The following is a 23784-nucleotide window of genomic DNA, read 5'->3' as shown; positions in this document are numbered from 1 at the left end:
CTGTGTCCCTTACCCAACAAATAATAATGGATTGTCTAGACCTAGATTGCATAGAAAATATGAACTGGTTGATGTATGTGAAAAAGACCTTACATACTCTAGATCTAGTGAATTTTTTCACATTTCCTGAAAATTGTCTAACTGTCCCGAAAAAAGTTTTAAAAACTTGTTTAGCCGTGGCCAATGATATGAGAATGAATGGAAATCATAATAAATCATCTATAAGGGAATAATAATAATACTGAGGTTTATAAAGCGCAAACAGCTACCTCAACGACAGAGGAGTCCCGGCGCTCAAGCAGCAAGCGGCACATGCAGGGTGGTTTCAAAAGCTGGAAACTGACCTAGCTATTTTTAAAAAGCCACGTCTTCAGTGCTTTCCTGAAGCAGGACTCTGTATTTGCATGACGAAGGAACGCAGGTAAGGCGATCCACATATTGGCTGTACTAGCGGAACAGGCCCTTCTACTCAGCCTGGATTTCGCAAAGCGGGAGACATGGAGCAGGTTCTGAGTGTTCGATCACAAAGAGAGAACCAGCTTGTAGCAGCAAAGTCTTAGCTTGAGATAACTGGGACATTTTCCCTTCATGCATGGGCATGTATTTGGGTGTTTTTGTATTAGAGCATGGGATTTTATGTGTGCTTGTGTTCTTGGATGTTTCTGGCTATGCGCTTGTCTGTGTGCGTCAGTGCGCATATGAGAGTGTGTACTCACATTGGTTTGTGCTTGTGCATGTCTGTGCGTGTGATGGTGTGTGCACGCTGGATTTGTTATTTTCTGGCGGCCGCTGTCCTGGATATTGACTTTAAATGCCTGATGCCTAACCTTAGGATGACCACCAGTGTACAGTACAGTCCCCTGCCTGACTTCCATTGTGGTCTCCTACACGTTGGTTTACTTTCCTGGGACAACAATTGGACATTGACCAGACCTTGAACCTATCCCCTAACCTGCCTACACATCAGGACTTGGAACCTGCGGAACTTACCCCAGACTGTGGAGACCTAGCGATTTGGCGGATGCCCGGTGGAGCTACCATATAGCTAAAGAGAAGATGGGTTCTGGACTACCCCTACCTGCCGTCACCTACCCAGCCGGACCGTGGGCAGATTTTCCCCCTGTCTCTATGTCCTGTCTTCCTACTACCCCTTTACCCTATCCCCTTACCCATCCTGCTCCATTCACCTTGCCCCCTATGTTCTTTAAATGGTTTTCTTGATACTTATGTAACTTTTAACTGATGTAATTTGCAACATTAGTGTCCCTCATGTAAAGCGCTCTGATTCCATCGGGTCTAACCAGCGCTATATAATAACTCATTAATTAAATTTGTTCCCATTTAGTACTCTTTCTCCCTTTGTCTACCTCCCTAGCTCTTAGCTTCTTTCTACTCTCCCCTGAATCTCTCACCTTGCCTGCTAGTCTACCTAGCCCTCTGTTCTTTGTGCCCTTTGACTAAGCACTCCTTCTCTCATTGTTGGGGAAAGATCCAATATTTATACTCAAGTCCCAGAGTACCCGCTGAGAGAGTCCGCTGCACCAAGGGAGCCACTCACAGCTGAGGTATGGTAAGGCACCCCTTGCAAAAGCACTCCCCCGCCCCTTTTCGGGGAAGGATCCAGTATGTAGGCATTGGAGTCTCAGAGACCCCTCTGAGAGAGTCCACTGCGTAAAGGGAGCCTCCCGCAACAGAGATAGGGAAGTGATATCACTTCCCCTGGGATCACAGCTTACTGGACTTTGGACGTTGCTTTGACTCATCTACTGGTTTGTGTCCCCGTCGCCTTCCCCTCCTCTTTCCATGCAATGTCCTTCACCCTCCCCTCCTCTTTCCCACCTTCATTACCTATCTACTTCCCCAGCTCCTTCTCCTCTCCCCTGAATCTTTCCCCTTGCCTGATTTTCCCCTTAGGTATTTGTGCTTATTGTTTATCCTGACCTTACAAGTAACTATGTTGCCATGCTCTGATAACTGTGTAACCTTTGTAACGATGTAACCTGTAACTATGATCTGATGCTCATGTAAAGCGCTCTGATACCTCCGGGTCTAGCCAGCGCTATATAAAACCCTTAAAATAAATAAATAAAAGTTAATAAATACGTCTAATCAGTCTTGCAGCCGCATTCTGCACCATCTGCAAGCGTCTAATCGCTTTTTTGGGCAGGCCAAGATATAAGCCATTTGCGTAGTCCAACCTAGATGTAACAGTGGCATGGACTACAGATTTTCGGCAGTCTTCTGGTAGCAGATGTAAGAATTTACGGAGATTTTTCAATTTACCAAAACAGCCAGCGGAAATCTGTTGAATTTGGGCCGAGAAGGAGAGGTCGGCTTCCCATCTCACCCCCAGATTTTTAATACTAATGCTGGGGGAGGGCGGAGGACCCATTTCTAAAGGCCACCACAGACCTGACGCAGGCACCGGGCCCTTACCAATAAACAGCACCTCTGTTTTTCCCGCATTAAGGTTTAATTTATTTATATTCATTCAAAGGGCGATGTCACGCAGACACCATTTAAAATTCTTAAAGTCTCTGCCATCAGCTCCTGATAAGGGAAAACCAACTGGGTGTCATCTGCATAAGAAATTGCCTTAACACCCCAGTTGGCAATCAAGGAAAAAAGAGGAGCAAGGTAAACATTGAAAAGTAGAGGCCTCAGCGCAGAGCCCTGAGAGATGCCACTCCAGAGAGGTTTAGGTTTAGATATAAATAGACGTAGGGCAACTTTTTGCGAGCGGCCGCTAAGGTAGGATTGCAACCAGGTCAGCACCTTCCCCCCAAACCCTACATCTTTTAATCTCTGGACCAGTATAGCATGGTCGACAGTGTCAAATGCAGCGGACAGATCCAGGAGCACAAGCAATGCTGATGCCCCTGAATCTAACGCCCATCATACTGATTCTGCCACCTCAAGGAGGACAGTCTCTGTGCTGAAGCCACCCGGAAACCGGATTGTGTTTCATGTGTGACGGCATTACACTCAATGAAGTTGGACAGTTGCCGCTGGACCAATTTCTCCAGCATTTTACCCGGAGCGGGTAGTAAAGAGATTGACCTCAAGTTGTTGAGGTCTCCTGGATCTCCGGTAGGTTTCTTTCTCAAGGGGAGAAGGGTAGCGTGCTTCCATTTATCGGGGAAAACACCAGTATCAAGGGATGTGTTCCAGACATGAGTGAGCGAATTTGTAAGGGAAAGTGATATTATTTTCGAGAGGTTAGGGGGGCATGGTTCATCTGGGGCCCCTGAACTACATTTTTTAATTTCCGCTGTCGCATCCTGTTGCGAGATTGGTAAGAAATGTGTACACAGAGGGACCTCCACCGCTCTCAAAGGTGAGTCCAGTTTCTCTGTTGCCACAGGTGCTGAAAAGGAGTCATAGAACTTTAGGATCTTATTTTTAAAAAAATTAGAGATGTCTTCGCATAGAGCTAGAGAAGGTTGCACTTCGGTCTCTATTGCTTTTGGCTTGAAGAATGTCTGAACTACCTTAGCCACTTCTTTACAAGAATGATCTGCCTTGTAGATACAGGAAATAATGTAATTTCTCCTGGCCATTTTTAGTGATTTATGTAGATTTTTCAGAGCATTTTTATAAATTCCTTTGGCCAGGTCACAATAGTTTGTTCTCCACAAGCGTTCTAATCTCTTACAGCTCTTTTGTTCTTCTTTAAATGCCTCCGAGAACCATGGGGCCGATGGGGATAGTCTACGAGATAACCTCATTTTTGCTGGGGCCACGACCTCCACTGCCGAGGAGATCCATTGATTCATTGTTAAGGCATCTAAATTGGGGTCTGAAGAAAAAGAGGGAAGATTATTCTTTAAAATAGGCCCCAAGGCTTCTGCAGTCACATTTTTCCAATTTCTCTTCATGGTGGACCACTTACCCCTGACCTGGCCGGAATCAGACAATATGACTGGAAAGGGAATCAGATAGTGATCCGACCAGACCAGGGGATGGGGAGCTTCCATAACCATTGAAAGATGTTAGAAAAAACTCAATCGAAAGTATGGCCTGCCTTGCGCCTAGGAGCAGAAACCATTTGCAATAAATTGGCAGCCGCCAAAGCGGATATCAGCTGGGCTGCTTGAGAACAATTAGGATCAATTACACGAAAATTAAAATTGCCAAGAGCCATGTAGTTGGCATAAGCTAGTGATTTTTGGGCAATGTGGTAACAAAGATCATGGCAGTTGTTTGCAGTGCAGTCAGGTGGTCTGTAAATAAGGGTACCTGCTGGGATACCAGAGGATTAATCTGGAAACAAAAATTGAGGCCTTCAATGCCTTGAAGATTGAGTGGGCTAGAGGCAACCAATTCCCATGAATCATTGAAAATAATAGCCACCCCACCCCCTCTTTTGTTGCCCTCTCTATTTGCGAAGCACATTTTGAAACCAGGATGGACCACTGCAGGATGAGGGGCTATCTTCCTATTTGTAGTTTGTAATATCGACTCGGCACAGATTTATTCTGTTAAGATTTTGCCTTAACTATATCCCATTCATGTTGGGCTATCCTGCAGGTATTTATTCCGCCAATGATCTCCCTTGTTGCCCTTGTGATGATCTTTTGCGTCAAACTGATTTGCACATCTTGTTCTTTTGTAAATACTACTCAAATCAGCGGAAAGGGTTTCTAATTCCTTTTTTATGTAAGCTTAATTTTAGACAATGTTACCCAGCCTTATATTTTCAACGAATGTTGACTGATCTAGTGTTGCTTCCTTTTTATGTGTGTCCCTGAGAACTAGGAAAATGATTGTTTACTGATATGAATTGTTTTTTAACTGTGATTTGCGAACTTTTATGATTAATTCTGTATTAATCGAATAAAGTAATTTTGAAAGTGAAAGAAAGCTTTGATGTTGCAACTTCTGCCAATATGGCACTGTTGTGAAACACCTCTCCATGATGTCTGACATTTTGCCTTTGAAAAACGTTATCTATTTCATAGCCATGAAATTCTGTGGGTGCATGTGTGCACTGTCTGTTTTTATATAGCGAAAGGTTTGTTTGTGCGTAGTGACACCCAAAATACTCTCAGGGTGATGTAGAAAGTAAAATATGCACGTGAACCATAAAAAACTACAAACTGAAGACTTACATTTCTTTGTCAAAAAGCAAGGTTGAAAGTTGATTTTAGTTGAGGAGAAGTACTCCAGATTTATGCAACTAAAACACTATTACCTCCCTCTCTAGAGTAATCAAACCAGAGAACAATGAGGATTATAACACAGAAACCTTCTGGAAAGAAGTGATGGTAATTAAGTACAGTAAACCCAACAAAGGGTTCACTGAGGTTTTAAAGGGGATCATTTTCCTCACAGGTAGCCAATGTATCTGGTGAAAATAGGAGGGGACAGAATCAACTGGTTTAGGCTGACTACTGTCTGAGCTGTGCCACTGGATTCAAGGTAGCCTGGCTGATGAGGGCGGATTTCCCGAAACCGGTCCTAGGATGCTTGTTTCTGGTCCAGAGAGGACCTGGCTTGGCAGTTCGGGTTGGCCCGTTCCCATGAGGAGGAAGGTCAAAACTGATTTGCAAACAGCTGGGTCTATACTTGGGTGGCATGGTGAGCTAAAGAACGATCCCTAGGCTGGGGGTGAATGTTTGATTTTTTTCACATTCCGTCCATCATTTGTGTGTCTTTCACTGTCTGAGCTGCAGCATTCTGATTGTAATGCAATTTAGCTAGATTTTAGTAGACAAGCCAAAATGCACAGGATTGTAAAAGTCAAGCTAACACAGAACTATTTATTGCCTCAATTGTGTGGGAGAAACTACAAAGGAGAATATTTTATTTGAAGCTTCTAAATATTTGAAATAGCTTTAGTAACAAAGGTGATCTAAATCAAGAGAGTAAAATCTGCTTCAAACAAGATGCCCAAAGTCCTCCTTAACCCACACGGCAAGCCCCCACACAAGCAGACCAAAAGCTGAATGCCACAGCAGCATTGGGTTAATAAAGTCAATTTTACCTGAATTCAATTAAAAAAAATAGTGTTAACTAATCAAAAAATGGATTTGAGCGGCCTTAACGCAGGCAAGGCACTGGGCACTAACGGGAATCCATCTGAATTCTATAAGCGATACACTACTAAATTAGGTCCCCACCTCCTCAATACTATAGAGGAGGCCAGGGAGATTGGTTGTCTGCCTCTAGATTGGGGACATGCCAAAATAGTGGTTTTCCACAAACCAGGTTGACCCCCTGATTGTCATGCCTCATATCGGCCTATTTTGTTGCTTAACATCGAAGCCAAGATATTGGCCAAGGCCTTGGCCAATAGGCTCACACCTTATATTGCCTCGGCGGTTCACCCAGACCAGGCCGGGTTCATGCCCCAATGGGCGACACAACATAATATACGTTGTGCCCATTTCGCAATTGATACTATCCGACGACTCAACATCTCAGGAGCCCTCCTCCTTGCGGACATGGATCGGGCATCCGATTCACTCAGTTGGACGCATCTGTTTGCCCTCCTTGACCGACTGAATTTAGGTCAGCAGTTTCTATCTTATTTAAGACTCTTGTATACGAATATTACAGCTTCAGTTTGTATTGCAGGATCCGTTTCGCCAACGTTCTTGATGGGTAGGGGAACTAGACAGGGATGCCCGCTATCACTGTTACTCTTTGCCCTAGCTATGGAACCCCTGGCAGCATGGGTACGAATAGACGCGCAGGTGGCAGGCTTGGAGTGGGCACATGGGTACATGGGCTATCAGATTGTATTGCTTTATATGCGGACAATGTCCTCTTCTTTCTGACCGATGTTAACAGGACCGGCCATAGATTGCTCATGGAGATCTTTAGAGAGACCTCTGGGCTATTTATGAACCCTGGTAAGTCCACACTTTGGGTTCTTGGCCCTCGGCTCGCCCTTGGTCCTTGGGCCTCTATGATACAGACGACCACGCTTGGGATGAAATATCTGGGGGTCTTTTTGTCATCATCTGCCGAGACTTCATGGGAATGCAACAATCAAGCGAAAAGGATGCAGGTGCAGGACAAATTAAAAACCTGGTCCAATATGCCCCTTTCCCTACCGGGCCGCTCGGCTATCTTCAAGATGGTCTCCCTGCCACGCTTATTAGATCAACTGGAAAACTATCCTTTTCGTATCCCCTCGTCGTGGTTCCGTCAGGTCAACTCAGTGTTGGGGCTATTTCTGTGGGCTGGGAAGTCTTCTAGGGTGGCTTTACGTACGTGCTTCCAGTCCACTTACTGTGGTGGCTTGGCCACATCCGATATATTGTCCTACTATATGGCCTCACACCTGCTTGTACAGAATGAGTGGTGGTATGGGGATTGAACAGACCCGGCTTACTTATTAGAGCGAACGCTCATTGGAACCCACCCCTTGCATACTATACTCTTCTCTGCACCGCTGCGTCAGGCCCGTCCCTCTAATACCACAGTAGTGTTTCAGGTTTGGAAACAGGTCTTGCATAAAATTGGATGGTGGGGTAGACTCACTAAGGAGACCCGATTATGGTCAAATGGGATGCTGCCCCAGTTGGCGGGCATGAGGGGCTTGCAAGACAGGGATGCCAAAGGGATCTCCACCCTTGGGGATGTGATGCAGGGTACGACTCTTAAGTCCTTTGCGCAGCTCCAACGGGACTTCATTTTTTTTTTTTTAAATATATCTTTTATTCAGTGCAAAGGAAAAAAAACAAGCATATGTTATACAGAGTCTCGATGTATGAAAGTTCAATAGTTAAAGAAATGCATACATAGATCGTGGAGCGGATCACAAATTACATTGCAGCAGTGCGCAGATAAAGTCAACATTTAAACATTGCGTGATCATGCTGTCTCTGTTGTTGCGGCTTGTTAAGTGAGCAAAGTCAATAAAAGCGTGAGGGGAAGAGGATATCGAACTTGGGGTCATGTGGCGTGTGGCGTGACGGGCAGCAGGGGCTGCAGTGTGGGGGGGGCAGGGAAGGAGAGGGGGGGGGCCCAGTGGTAGTGCTTCGGTCGGTTCGTGTCTGCTCTTGCATGTTCAGGAGCTATGATGGCAGTGTGGGAGGGTGGCAGCAGTTTTGGCGTGTTGGCGGGGCAGGGGGAGGAAAAAAAAAGGGGGGGGATCTAGGCGTCAGGTGTGTGGGCGTTATGTCTGTTGTCTGCAGCGTCTGGAGTGTGGGAGCCATCTCTGTGTTCCTCGTCCGGGGGTGTCTGTCTCTCCGGGGTCTCTGGCGTCTGGAGTCCACTATGGAAGGAGCGGAGTATGTCGTCCCAGAGTGTCGCTATGGGGTATTTACGCAGCCCCGCCGTCTCCTCATTATGTAGGGATATACTCTCCGCTTTCGCCCAGTTATCTAGTGAAACGTGCCAGTGTTCCATCGCAGGTGGTGTTGCCCGTTTCCAGTGCTTTGTGATAAGTCTTTTTGCTGTGGTGAGGCCAAGATCCCAGAAGCGGGAAGGTACCCTGTTTAGCTTGGTCCTATGGAAGAGGCCCAGCAGGCATGCTTCCCACGAGAATGGGACCGGCATCGCCGTGCAGCGCTTCAGCAGTGTTAGTATCGATTGCCAGTATGCTTGTAGCCGGGGACATTGCCACAGCATATGGAGGAGGTCTGCTCCCTCCGTGTTACATCTCGGGCATTTGGCCTCTGTGCCCGGGAAATATGAGTTTATCTTGTCCGGGGACAGATATGCGCGGTGTAGGACATAAAATTGGATCTGTTTGAAGCGTGCATTACGAGGAATGTTGCGGGGGCCTGAAAGTATCACTGCCCACTCTTTGTCTGTCCATGCCTTCCCTCTGTCTGCCGCCCATTTATCACGTAGAGGTTGCAATGTGGTTTGTGTGTGCGAGAGCAGCGCTTGTGTCAGCCAGTGCACCACATGCGTCCCGTTGCCCATCACGTGCATGCACTGAACTAGCTGGTGCGTGGGCGGTTCGTCCGCGATGTTCCCCCATTTCTGCGTGATTGTCCGCAGTATTGAGGCATGTTGCAGGAATTGTCCCGCAGGTAGCCCCGTGTCAGCGGTCAGGGTCTCGAAGGAGAGCAGAGCGCCATCTGCGTACAGATCTGCCATTGTTTCTATGCCTGCGCGCGTCCACTGTTCCAGTGCTGCCTCTGTCACGACTGATGTGGCCTTGGGGGTGCCCAGGAGTGGCAATGCTGGCGCGTATGGTGTGGTGGTTCTAGTGAGACGTAAGCATCTATCATAGCATTTCGCGACCACAGCTGCATGTAGTTGTGGGTGTTTCCTAGGGCTCGTTAGTGGGTGGAATAGGGTATGTATCTGCAGTGGGGAGAGGATATCTGTGGCCGTAGCTGTGTCTTCGAGGTTCCTGCCCGAGATCCAGGCCACCGCCCATTGCACCTGTGCTACCAAATAATAGAGCTCCAGGTTCGGGACTGCCATGCCGCCTTCAGTGACCGGGTTGTATAGTTTCGTCAGTGCTACTCTTGGCCTGCCTGTGTTCCAGATCAGAACTCTGAGCATGGACTCCAGCTCCCTGAATATACGGACAGGAATGTATAGTGGGAGGTTGGCAAAATAGTACAGGAGCCTGGGGAGTATTATCATTTTCGCTAAGGTTACCCTGCTTGGTACGTTGATGGGGAGGGTTTTCCAGAAGGCGATCTGTGTTCTGACAGACGTTATGGCCCGTGTCAGATTGCCGTCTAAGATGTCCGGAGGGGTCCTATATATTTGTATACCCAGATATTTGAACGTGGTTTGATACCATGGTAGTCGTTCATTATTGATGTAGAGTACAGGGTCCGGGGCGTCAGGGGTGAACGAGTATGCCCCCGATTTGGCCCAGTTGACTCTGAGGCCTGACATTAATTCGAACGTGCGGAAAATGTCCGACAGTTCCGGTGGCACATTATCTAGGTCTTTGATGCACAAAAGTAAATCGTCCGCATATAGTGACACGACGTGTGTGCCATCTGCTAGCGGGATGCCCCATCGTGCTCCACTGGTGCGCAGTCGTTCAGCCAGAGGTTCGATCGCCAGGGAGAATAATAATGGGGAGAGTGGGCAGCCTTGTCTGGTGCCTCTTCTGACATTGATGGGCTCGGATATCAATTTCCCAGTGCGTACTCTTACCTCAGGCTTCCCATATAGCAAGCCCACTAGTTCTATAAAGTCATCACCCAGGTCAAACTTACGCAGTACTGTTAGTAGATAGGGCCATTCAACGGATTAGAACGCCTTCTCCAGGTCCAGCACTAGGCAACCCGATCTCGGCCACGTCTGGACTGCATACTCCTGCACTCGGAATAGCCTCCGAATATTTTGGGAGGTGCATCTTGTTGGGACAAACCCGTTTTGGTCTTTGTGTACTAGGGCTGGTACCAAGGCCGCCAGTCTGCGGGCCAGTGTTGATGCCAGGATCTTGTAGTCCGTGTTGAGCAGGGCTAGCGGCCTATATGACCCGAGGAGCGTCCCTTCCCTGCTTGGTTTGAGAAGCGATACCAATATTGCTTCGTTCATGGATGCTGGTAGGGATGAGCTGTCTAGAGCTGCTGAATACGTTCTGAGCAGTTCAGGGATGAGGATATCTGAGTATGCTTTGTAATATTCTGCAGGCAGCCCGTCTGGGCCAGGAGTTTTCCCATTAGAGAGTGCAAATATGGCGTCACGTAGCTCTTCCGCCATCAACGGAAACCCGAGATCGTCTCGTTGGTTGTCAGTTGGGGCGGGGAGTGTGATTTCCTCTAGGTATGCTTGGATGTCTGGTTGTGGGTTGCCCATTTGTGACCGGTATAACGTCTTATAATGTGCCACGAAGGCAGCATGTATGCCCGCCTGGGTGTATACTGTTGTGTCTGCGGTCGGGCTTATGGCCGTCACTGGGGCGGAGCGGTCCTCTCGCCGTATCAGCCAGGCCAATAATTTGCCTGGCTTGTCGCCGTAGCGGTGTGTGCGTGCCGAGTGTGCAGTGAAATTGACCTGTTTCAGTCTGCCTATCAGTCTGTCGTGTTCCGTCCTCGCCTCAAGCAGCCCTGCGCTATCCCCTCCTGCTGCCTCTTGTTCTTTTTGCAGCAAATCCCCTTCCACCCGTTTCAGGTCTGCCTCCAGCTGTCGGCAGGTGTGTGCCTGGGTGCCGAGGCATAGCCCCCTTAGTACTACTTTGAACGCGTCCCACTCTAGCTGGGGTGTGGAAGCAGTGTTGTCGTTATCTTCGAAGTGCTGTGCTGTTTGCGCCCCTATCGAATTTCTGAATGCGCCGTCAAGCAAGAGGTCTGGTTGTAGTCTCCAGGTGGGGATTGGCGGTCTCGGCTGCTCCCAAGCGATTGGCATGAGGTGTGGGTTATGGTCTGAATGTGTGCGGCCCATGTATTGTGTGTCTCTGATCGCCGGCAGTAGGTCTCTAGAGACCATGTACCTATCTAGGCGTACATGTAAGTTGTGTGCTCCTGAGTGGAAGGAGTAGGCCCTAGTGTCTGGGTTGTGGCTGCGCCACGCGTCTTGTAGGTCCCATTGCATGGACCAGTCCAGGAGGGCTCGTGCTGCATGATGAGTTGGGGAGTTGGGTAGTGGAGGACGGGAGCGGTCCAGGGAAGGGTCCAGTGTACAGTTATAGTCCCCGCCCAGTATCCACTGTATGCCGTGCCATGGCGCCAGGGTGTTGGACAATTGTGTTAAGAAATCCTGTATCCCTGTGTTAGGTGCATAGATCGAGGCTAATACTATTGGGTTCCCGTCTATTCTGCCTTTAACTGCTACGTGTCTCCCCCCGGGGTCCACCAAGGTGGCCTGTGCTATCCATGGGGTGCCCGGGTGTATCCACACCAGTGCCCCCCTAGCATAGGAGGAGTGATGTGTGGCGTAAAGGTGGCCTCTCCATCTGCGGCGTAAGGTAGTGACTTCTGTTTCACAAAGGTGCGTCTCTTGTAAGAGGGCGATCTGCACGTTGTGGCGTTTGAGGTATGAATATATTTGGTACCGTCTAGACGGTGTGTGCATCCCTCTCACATTCCATGTGCATATATTGATCACAGACATTGCATTATGTTAACGGTCTCTCCTGAGCGGCCTCTCCGCCCCACCCCCAACCCGCCCACTGTTCGCAAGAAGTATTGTCCATCCCACACGCCATTGCAATATTGTAAGGGGGAAAATAGGCAATTAACATGGCCAATAAAACAGTTAGCCAATGAACAACGCAAACACGCGTAATACCAAAAGGTCGGTGGGCAAACGTGCTCCCGTCCATGCTCTCAAGGAGAGTAACAAAGTTTAGTTCAGTTCTGGGGGCAGCCGTGCAATGCTAGCAGTAGCGGCTGGGTAAGTGTTTTCAGAGTCATCATATTGGGGTCGCTCCCCTTCCCGGGGGGTGTATGGATGCCGAAGCCAGCCTCAATCTTAAGAGTCATGGATACAAAATAAACATTTAATGCCATACATTACGTGTCTTGATCAGTATGCGGCAGGACAAGTGGCCACAGGAGTAGGGGGTCGGTCGTTCAGTGTCCGTTGGAGCATCATCAGGGCAAATCGTAGATCACAGCGCTCCAGGGGTCTCGCTGAGCCATTGTTGTTCAGTCTGGATCTGCGATCTCCTCGCGGACGGCCTTTCGAGTGTTTGTGTGGGATTCACAGTGGATATGTTCTAGGAGCCAGTTAGCTGATATATTCTGATGTTTGGGGAGTGACGTCCGGTCCAGGATCCGTCACAGGAGAGTCCGACATTCCATATATTGCTTCGTCGTCGCTTGGGGGGTCTTGTGTACCGCTGCCAGTTGGTTCGCTGGGCGCCGGGGAGCGACTGAGTTCCCGCACAAGCTGGAGGGCCTCCTGCTTTTCTTGCTGCGCAGCGTCCGCAGGGGGAGGCGTCTTCTGTGGCCTGTTCGCGTGCTCCTGCGCCCGTTGCCTTGGGCGGCGTCGTCTCCTGCTCCCGCCAGATTGGCGTCCGCTTGTGCGGTCCGCTGGCGTCCTGGGGGCTGTATCTGTGCCGCTGTCTAGCCATGCCTCCACTTCGTCTGGGTCTGTAAAGAAATGGGTCCTCTCTCCGGCTATCACTCTTAGTTTCGCAGGGAATAGCAAGGAGTACTGTAGGCCCTGCTGGCGTAGACGCCTTTTCGCCGCTAAGAAGGATTGTCTCTGCCTCTGTACTTGTATGGTGTAGTCCGGGAAGAACATCACCTTGGTGTTTTCGATTCTCACATCATCAAGTTTGCGCGCTTCTCTCAGTATGGAGTCTCTGTCTCTGTAATTCAGAATGCGGAGAAGCATGGGTCTTGGATTGGAGCCCGTCGCCAGGGGTATCCAACGGGACTTCATGATGCCCAAGACTCAATTCTATAAATATCTGCAGCTCCGAGATGCCCTTCTCCCCAGTGTCACAAACCTGGAGTCACTCCCAAACTTCAGCCCCATTGAGGCCAAGTTGTTTATGGAGGATCTACGGGATCACAAAATCTACCAGTCCCTGGTGACTAATAGTCCCACCACATTGGATCGACTCCGGGAGTCCTAGGAGGGGGATCTGGGCCCACTGGAAAGTGCAGATTGGACAGAGGCTATTTACTCCCCCAGAGAAGCTGCTATAGCTATGCGGCTTCGCTTAATTCAGTTTAATTATCTACTTCGGGTGTACTATACCCGTGCTCGCCTATGCAGGGCCGGCTTGATAGCCTCTCCGCTCTGCCTACGTGTGGGCGAGATGATGGTACCTTTTTCATACAATATGGCAATGTGAGGGAATTGTGTCATTCTGGCAAAAAGTGTTGGCTTGCCTGTCGGATGTCCTGGGATAGAACCTTCCCTATTCACCCAAGTTGGTACTCCTGCACATCATGGAAGGGATTGGTGGCAATATATACAAGCCCCACCTAATGTTTTTGGGCCTTACGTTGGCCAAACATGACATTGCACGCCATTTGAAGGCTACTACCTCACCCCCCCCCCCCCCCCCCCTCACTCCCCCCCTCCTTAGCGGCATGAAAGAATGGCTTAGATTTCAATATGGGCCTAGAGCTTCCTATTTTTAAGGCCAGGGAATGTCTGCGTAAGCACAAAAAGATATGGAAACGGTGGGCTGAATATAGGGGTCTTCCATTAGAACCCGCCTCCCTTGGCGTTAACACACACACTGAGGATAGTATGTTGAAATGTAGTTCAGGAGTGGCTTTGCTTAGCAGAGATCTTCTTTTCTCCTTTTTTGTTCTCTCTCTTTTTCGTTCCATGATGGATGAGCAGTAATTTGTGGGGGAGGGTTTACTGACAGTGCATCAGGGAGGGTGGGCGATTGTTACTCTTTCTCATTGTTATTGCTCAGTTGAATTATATTTTTCATGTCATAAACGTCAATGCCCTTATTGTATCATATATGTGGCATAAGTTCTCTGGGTTACAGCGCTCTGCAGAATATTCGTTACTTGACACAATAAATTTTGTTTAAAAAAAATGGATTTGAGTACAAAGGGACAAATTGGTTAGTGATTCTCCTCCATCCACCTGATGTTCATCAGACTTTGAGTATTGACTGCGTATGTGTTTTATACTGCATCATTCATATGAGATCCAAAACGTGAGGTCCCCGACAAGGTACAGTACTAGAATACTATGATCACAATCCTGCCTACCACAATTGGCTACTCCTTAAATCTATATACAGATATATTACCCTATTAGAGTTATTAATGGTAAATCTACTCAAGGGGATGATATTTTTGTAAATAACGTTTAGGACACTATATTTCTGTCAGATGATATTCTGACATGCAATCTCTTGATAAAGGCAAGTCTATGCATTAGACGCTTACAATGTGCCCTAGCTCATTCTGGGAAACTGTCCGGTGACCTAGAATTGTTTCTTGTCCACTTCCAAAAAGCCTTTGACACCGCCGACTGGACTTACTTAGAGGCAGTTTTGCACCATATGGTTTTCGGACCCCGGTTTTGCATGATGACATCAGTGCTTTATACACACCCAACAGCCCGGGTGTGCGTCAACGTAGCACTATATACTGAACTCCAGATTGAGCGGAAAACTCGGCAGGGATATTCGCTCACCCTGCTGCTTCTCGCCCTCGATCCTTTGGCAAGACTGATTTGGTGTGATGCGTGGCTCAGGGGTTGGTGTTGATCATCCACCTTTGAAAACAAGATCGCATTATATGCAGATGACGTTATCTGATGAACCCAACACTCTCAGGCGCTCGTGCTCTTGAACTCCTCTCTCTCGTCGAAGGGGCCTCTGGCCATTGCCTCAATAGAACTAAATCCCTTCTTGTCCCCCTGAGGGATAACAACGCCTCATTCACATGGGGATCAGGTGTACCCATTTGCAGGCTCAATTTTAAATTACTAGGAGTGTATGTGGTCACTGTGCCGGACCTCACTTACACCCTTAATCTGACACCTCTCTTGAACAGTACTAAGGCCAATCTGAATGCATGGTGAGACCTCCTGTTGAATCTCCTCTGTAGAGTAGCACTAATACAAATGATGACGCTGCGTCGCTTTATTTACATTTTGCAGATTTTCCCAATTTGTATTCCAAAAGAATGGTTTGTGGACATTGCATCAATGTTACGTTACGTCCTTTGGAGCGAGCAAACCTCCGGTATAGTTACAGACACGTGCCGTTGTACTTTTATGAGGGTGGGATTAGGGTGGTAAATATCGAATCTACGACTGGGACTCCCATCTTCTGATTATCAATGATTGGTGGGAAGGCGGTTGGAATTACCCAGGCTATTAATTGGAACTCAATGACTTGGGTCTCAATGGTGTCATGGACTACATGTATGGTCACCTTCTTCCCCTCTCAATCCCAGAGGTCACTAGAGAAGTTTTCTTGATATGGAGAGCAGCCTTCATTTTACAAGGTAACACAGGTGTCAGACTGGGATGACTCCCTCGTGGAGGGGTCGCTGAATATAGCAGTTGGCGTGCCTCAAGGGCTTTACCCAATGAAACCTAATTGGTATCTCCACGTTGGCCGACATCTGGCACGGTCCACTATGTAATCCTTCACAGAACCTCAGACACAATTCTCTCTCTCCAGCACTGAATTCCACCGCTACTTACAAGTTAGACATGGCCTTGCGTCTTACAAAGAGGATCTATGCGACCTCCAAGAATGTAACCCTCTTGAATCCAGATTGCATTTGGGGAGCCTGGGAAGGGATGGGATTTATCAACTATATTGGGCCCTGGTAGGTAAAGCACCTGGATCTCTGTAGTGGTCGCGCCACAGGTGGGAATGTTGGGTTGGGGAACTATAAGAGATGGAATGTCCGGAGGCTTGTATGGCTCCCAGGTAACTGACGGATAAGAATAATTCAACTGCACTACCTCCATCAGATCTACATGACCCTTCAGAGATTGAGCTGTGCACCACTCCTTCCTGATACTTATTGCATTCTCTGCCACTCCCCAGACGTCAATTTCTTTCACATGACATAGCTGTGCCCGCGGCTTACTCCATATTAGTTCATGGGGGCTCTACACGTTCGGCGGTTCTGGGCATTCCCATAAAACTGACTCCTACTGTGACTTTGCTGAGGGTGGTGGATGGGCTAGGGGGCTTTTGTGGTGACTCCACACTGGTTGAACTAGCGACTCTGGTGGAGAAGAGACATTGATTGAATTTGGAAACAACCATCACCACAGACACTGAAACAATGGTGTGCGGGATTGGGTTGGTGCGTTAAATTGGAAGAACCTATCTATGTTTATAGGGGTTGCCTGGCTAAATTTTCCAAAATTTGGGCCAAATGGTTGGACTATTATGGCCTATTTTCCACACTGAATTCCTTGGTGAGCCTTGTCAGTTGAATCTCTGGGGAGGTTGAGTGGGGTTTGGGATGGGTGTTGGGCACGATGACCTCTAGCATCTTTAATGCGGTCGTTGTTTTTTTTGTCTTTTGTTATTATTGCTCTTTATTTGAAAAGCAATAAAATCTGTTAATAAAACAAAAAAGCAGGTATAGCATTTTTACAAAGGATCTGGTTTGAGGGAAAGTACTCAGGATAAAAACCTGCTGGATGCAATAAAGCTGATCCTATGAGCAGAAAAAATTTGCCATGACTTTACTTAACTGAGAATTTGATTCAAGACTAAAATGCATTCCTTCACAAGATCCTTGGATATTCAAATAAGGCCTCTAACAAGGACATTTTATAGCATCTTAGCTGTTCATATTCACCTTTGACGTTCTCTCTATATGAGTTCATGTGCTCACTTTCCTGCAGAGGAGTGAATAAAACAATGACAATGGCCATTTTCATCCACTGCAGACATTACTACAGAATTCAGAAGAGAACTGCTTTTATGAAATATACGGCACCCTATACTTTTTCTGCTACCTCTGTTAGTGTGAGACTGGAGACAGGAAAACCTCTATGGTGAACTCCAGTTACCCTTTTTGTCTTAAGGGAGGGTTTCTGGCTCGGAGGGGACCTGGAAAGTTGATAGGCATCCTAGGTTGGATGCTTCTCCATCTTTCCTGCTTTTTGTAAACAAAGCATCTTTTTCAGACCTCCTGACCAGTGGCGTAGCAAGGTCAGGTGATACCTGGTGCAGAAACTTTCTTGTCACTCCTGGTTTAAAACACATATTTTTGCCATTTTGTCACCCCCCTCAGTGATGACAACCGGGATTCCCGCACCCACTGCATCCTCCTTCCAACGCCACTGCTCCTGACACTGAAGAAGGGGCCTTCAACATCAAGTGTGGTCTTGTTGGAAAGGTAGGACTCATGATCTAAACTCTCTGGTGCAAACTATGCTCTGAGGCTGAAATCCTCAATGCTGAGCAGAATCTCAAAAGACATTGGTGTTTCAACATCCAGCAAGCTGCTGGTGGGGGTGCTCACCATCTTTACATTGAAGATGACAATGGCTAACAGGAGTAATCACTGTGATGGAACCTTGGCACTCAAGTGAAGGAAATGAATGAATAAACAGGATTTGCAAAGAGCAGAACTAATACTAGGAGCGTCCGACACTGTAAATGACCAGAGAAAATACTACCACTGCCAGTTAACATGAGGAGATCAGCCAGGTTTTTAGCAGCTTTCAAAAGAGCAACTCATTTCTTGTGCCTCGAAAATTCATGGGAAATTTGTTACAAGCTTGTGAGGCCGAAAAGGAAAAGGTGCCTTGAAGGTATCTGGAGTGGTTCCCAATAAGGTTCAAAATGACACCCTAGAAATGCTGCTGTGTTGGAACATTGGGGTAGAAGGTCTACACTTCTGCCACACTTGGTAGTAGGCCGCAAAGGAGATGCCATTGTCTGCTATATAGCATGACAAATGTCCCTTTCCTCAGTAGTATGACTATCGAGAAGATAAAGAAGAGTGTATGTTTATTCCTGTTGAAAAACCTCAAGCTGCAGTTAAAAATGAACAATGACCACGTTACCTTGGCATAGATTCTACTTTATCACAGATTTCAATAAAAATGAAAGAAGTCTATGACAAGCATTTTTAAGAGAACTAAAAAAAAGGAATAGGTTGTGCTATGAGATTCTTACAGGAAAGCATGGAAAAATGACAGTCATAACTGGCACTTCCATTGCACTTTGAGGTATTTAAGCAGCCGTTGGTGTTAATAGGGCAGAACCAATGTTTCCATTAAATGATCGCAATGTTGAAAGAAGCCAATTTTCAGACTGAATTGAATTCATGGAAAGAATTAAAACGTGTTTCTGCCCAAATATTGTTGGGATATTTCTCTGTGTAAAGTATTGTAGGATCCTGCAAACAGGTGGGGATCGGCAATGTTTATGGATGTCAATAAATATCACATGGTGGACAACAGAAATATGCGAATAATGTAAGTAACAGTCTTTGTCATATCTATACAATGATACCAAAATTATGTTTCTGCAATAACCATATAAGTAAACCATATTGAAACTCAATCATTACAACACAATAAGGATCGGTTAAAATACACCACATATTAAAGACTGCCAGTCAAACCTTTCAGGGAAATATCATGAGATAGTTTCCTAGAAAGAAGTTAGATGTCCCAAGAAGTTGATGGCATCTAACTGTTTTGCCAGATAGATTTTTTATGGCATTTTCTAAAAGGCAGAATTGGAATTTAAATTAGTTCTATTTTGTGTGGAAAAATACAGTTCCGTCTAGGCAGCAATAATGCAAATTACAAATGACAAAAGTCTTGTCAGGGGTAATAGTAATAGGTACAGAAAGATACATTTTGTTGAGAGATTCAAGTGAGCAATGGCAACATGCAAATAAGTGCTTTTAAGAGGAACATTCACTCACAACCGATCCTTGAATTAATAAATTAAAGGTGTGTGCCTACATCTGGGAAAAGTGTGTTTTGGCTTTCAGCATAGCAGAGGGCCTCTGTCTAAAATATCCAAAAGAGTATCTCAAGGGAACTGCATTTGATGATCCAATTACGCAAGTATTTTTGAAAGGAGGTAACTAGTATTAAAAAAAAATAGGTTAAATACATTTAGTAAGATTTCTCTGCTTCACACCTACAGTTGAAGAGAACATCCAACTGAAGTAAATAACCCATAACAAGTACTTAGTGACAATGCTTTTTTCTGTGAACTTCTAAGAAAGTTTCTCCATCTTGAAAATAAAACTAACAGGAGCAAACACTAGATTACGATTATTCTCATAACTGGATTTTGATAAACCCATTAGGTGTCCCCTCTTCTACATTTATTTTCAGAGGAATTCAGAGCCAAATAAAGCCTGGACAGCTGTGCTTCTAAAACGAAGAATGGACTACGTTTAGTAAAATGTCAGTTTTGTACGCCACCATGGCCTATTTCTAAGTGGTTGTTTTTCAGGTTATTTCCATGGGATTGCATCCTATTTTGTGCTGTCTACCAGCAGAACATAAACTTGGGCAACACACTTGGCAACAGAAGGAAGCTTCTTACCTTTCGAAAGAAGAGCCAGATGATTAGGAAACTCTTACTAAGTCTGGAGATTCAGCCTTACACAGAATCCACAGAACATTATTGAACGCCAAACGTTTATGCTAAACTAATCAGTCATGACCGTTTGCCTGCGAACCTTACTGTAACTCATTGCTATGCATCTATCTACTCTCTGTTTTTAACGTACCAAATTATAGTATCGTACACTGACGTTAGATTTTGTTACCTTGTCTTTGCAGTCCTGTGTCTAGATCAGGGCATTCAGGCATGTATCGATTTTTCAAGCTTTAAGGCATCTGTCTCTTTTAATGACATATGGCTAACTAATCTCCTATCCAAGCGCCGAGATGCCATTTCGAGGGCGAGTCGTTGTTCTATATTAAGTTATCATACCATAACATATCTAACGCAATAATGGAATGCAACTATCATCAATTCTTGTAACCAATGTTTGCACTGTAAATTTACTTGCACAACAGGATTGTGCCTAGATTACTGTACAATTAAATTACTTTTTCTTTATGGGTTTTCAAATTAAAATCCTTTTCAGCAGCATTTTCACCTTAGAAAATGTTATCGATACATTTACTTTACATAAACTGGTGATACATCAAAGTTCATTTACATTATTGTGTTGGTATTGATTCCTTTTGTAGGTTATTAACCATCTTTCCCAGTATCATTGGGCAACAGGTCATTGTCCTGCAACTTTTTGATGGGACGATGGAGGTCCCTGTGAACTGCTGCTACAAAAAAACGATCACATTGGGGTCCTCTGGGTGTCTCAGTTCCTGAAAAGATAATATTAGGCCCCAATTAAATAGGGGTGTATAGCATTGATCCTAGGTGGTTGGAGCCAAGCTAGATTTTTAGGATAACCACAATGTTAATGTTTTCCATTTAGATTGACTAAATTTAAATGTGACTAGCTTGTAGCTATCCTGGAAATCCGTGGTGGCCTTGGCCCTCATGAACAACATTAGACAATGGTGCAATAGGGGAATTAATCTCCATGTCACACATATCCAAGGTTATTCTTATTTTCTTCCATGTGGTCATAGTTATATCAGTCTTTGGCAATGACCTGTGACAATCATACATAATGGATTTTATTTCTGTCCTATCTACATTCAGCTGTTGCGTGTAAAGTTTAGGTGACATAATCTCTTGTGGTTCTTGCCTTCTGGCAAGGGTCTGTACTGGTTATACCCACTGTGCAGTAAAAGGATGTTGCACAGGATGCTGGTAATATAAAACAATTTCTTACACCAAGTGTGCCTTTGATTTTACCACTTCTATTGCACTATAGATACTTCAAAATGTAAATAAAGTAAAACTATACCAATTTTAACTGGAAATCCAGGCGGAAATTGTAAAGTGATGAAATCTCGAAGTTGGGCAAAGTGTGCACTAGTGGTAGCCATGAGATCAATGATTGGAGTAACCTGCTCCACCAGAGAAAGAGGAAAATCTTCACACATCCATAATGTTGCTTTGAATCTGTATATTAAAAATCAAGAACATAAATAAGTCACTATGCTCTAAAACATGCAACTATGACCTTTATTAACACAGTTAAATCTTATATTCACTGAACCAGCTGGGCATATGTGGACAACTGAATTATCACTCAAAATAATTCGGATGAGGAACTGAATGATTATGTTGTGTGAAAGCTCACCAAAATGTATTTGGCTTAAAAAGCTCTATGGATCAAGGGAATATGGTGTTTACCTACTTTGAGTTAAGAGTTACACCAGCATACAAAGAAGATAATGGAGTCTGCATAGACAGCTTACTCTAAAGAAAGCACGAAGAGGTACACAGTTAAGAAACAATGGAAAATTGGTCTAACGTTGTCTAATAAACTAATCCCTTTGTAGATATGTTTATTTCAATAAAGGCTTCTTTTAAGAACGCACTGAAGAGATTCCACATAAGTTGTCATCGGAAAGGTCTGCACTTTATAAAAGAAGCAGTTTAGGTGCTAGGGAAGATTATTTTGACTCTGCATGTACAGCAAAAAATTGTTTGCACCAAATCGAAAAGGATGCAATAACTAGGACCTTAAAAAATTGCATTAAATGGCAACAAATATGCTGGTGATCGTGCTATATAATCCAATTATTACACACTAAAAGTGACAAGAGCGTTGAGAGTACCTATCTGCTTTTTAGTGCAAAAAATGTGAAGATAACCGTCACCCAAACTCAAGTTGTGAATGGGGCTAACCTTCTGAAAATTTGTAAGACAAAGTTGGATATCTAAGTCTTTGGTCGTCCCGATGAGTTCCAAGATTATACTTTTTGATGAATGACCTATTTCGTGAATATATAAAGGACACATGGTTTTACTATTTTATTCTACCATACTACTCACCGCCGGGAGGTTAGGTATTATGGAAACACGAACATTAGAATTTTTTAGGGATTCCTCTCAGAATGACTGTAGTGGTGTGTACAGTCTCCGGGTGTGGGATGTAGAATTACCTTTCTCCGATTACTATATGCATATTTGTCTCGCAATTTCGGAGACTTCAAGCGTATGAGAAAGACTTACGGCACTCCTTTTGTTGTAATCAAGTTAGACAAACAATATCGTGTCTATTGGGGCTGCTCAGTCACAAATCGATGTGAATGTACTCTGTGCACTTAGCTTTAAATATGTACTGATGGATAAATAGAATGCGCTAAACGAACGCTCTACTTTGATATGCTTTTTGTTATTATACATTTTTCATAATAGGCTTATCAGAGCCCACCACTCACGCTTTACGATTGAGAATATCCCTAACATGTGAGTATTTGGTGCCCCGTTTTTTACTTTGTATATAACAGATCAGGCTGTGGGAAAATGTAACCACTAGTAACTTATCCATTGTTACTCATTTTCTTTTTAAGTAAATAGTTAAGGAATATACAAGTCCATAACTGAAAAACGAGTTCGAGGTCGTCATCCCATGCATTAAAGAAAAGAGAAACCAAATTAAATTAATATGAGAGTCTTTTAAGGGTAAGGCTTAGCTACTTCTTACAACTTGTTAATAGTGATCACACTATAGATATGAGACTCTAGTGTGACTATACTATGTGTCCCCATCATTATTATTTTTCTAGGATAAACGAACTCAGAGGGATACACTTTACTTGACAACTCAGACGAAAGGTATAGACCGTACAGGGGTCCCTCTTGCGCACTCTGATAACAAATTACCAACATGTAAGTGCTTTATACAAGGTTGCAATATACCTTCCTAATTAGTTCTATCCCGATGTAATACTCACTATTACCAAATTTCTCCCGCATTACAGAACGCTGTGCGTCACTCTGGATCCGTGCCCCTGAGACTAACAATACGTAGAGCGTGGGCCCGAAATACGAACTACAGTAAATAGGAGCATTTTAAACTCTTAGACAAAGTGAGTGCTATTATCTTATAACACCATAGTAGAACATAATAATGGTAGAATAAAATAGTAAAACCATGTGTCCTTTATATATTCACAAAATAGGTAATTCATCAAAAAGTATAATCTTGGAACTCATCAAGACGACCAAAGACTTAGATATCCAACTTCGTCTTACAAATTTTCAGAAGGTTAGCCCCATTCACAACTTGAGTTTGGGTGACGGTTATCAGCACATTTTTTGCACTAAAAAGCAGATAGGTACTCTCAACGCTCTGGTCACTTTTAGGGTGTAATAATTTCTGATTCCTTCTTGAGAGCTTTTTCTCTTCCATTTCATGCTTATTAGTTATCTTCCTGCAATCAAGGACAGAAGTGTCCAATTGTGAAATAGAATTCTATATGATGTGTATTTATAAGCATTTTTAAATAAAATAAATTATTATCTTTGCAGCCTTGATAAAGTCACATGACGTGACGAAACACGTGTCGGCTGTTGTCTTTTGTGGATCA

The 23784-nt window shown here is 45.0% G+C and overlaps 1 protein-coding gene across 1 annotated transcript in view; it reads right to left on the bottom strand.

Annotated features, from left to right (window-relative positions):
* ANKRD13A (ankyrin repeat domain 13A) overlaps positions 1-23784 on the bottom strand; it is a 464307-nt gene that overhangs the window by 183540 nt on the left and 256983 nt on the right. The window contains exon 11 of the mRNA XM_086943131.1: positions 21207-21364. Within this exon, the coding sequence (XP_086799257.1) occupies positions 21207-21364 (158 nt within the window). The remainder of the gene's footprint in view (positions 1-21206; positions 21365-23784) is intronic.

This window comes from Lissotriton vulgaris, chromosome 11 (assembly GCF_964263255.1).
Source record: "Lissotriton vulgaris chromosome 11, aLisVul1.2, whole genome shotgun sequence".
Lineage (NCBI taxonomy): Eukaryota > Metazoa > Chordata > Amphibia > Caudata > Salamandridae > Lissotriton > Lissotriton vulgaris.
Note: the sequence above shows the minus strand (reverse complement) of the source record. Positions and strands in the feature narration are given on the sequence as shown.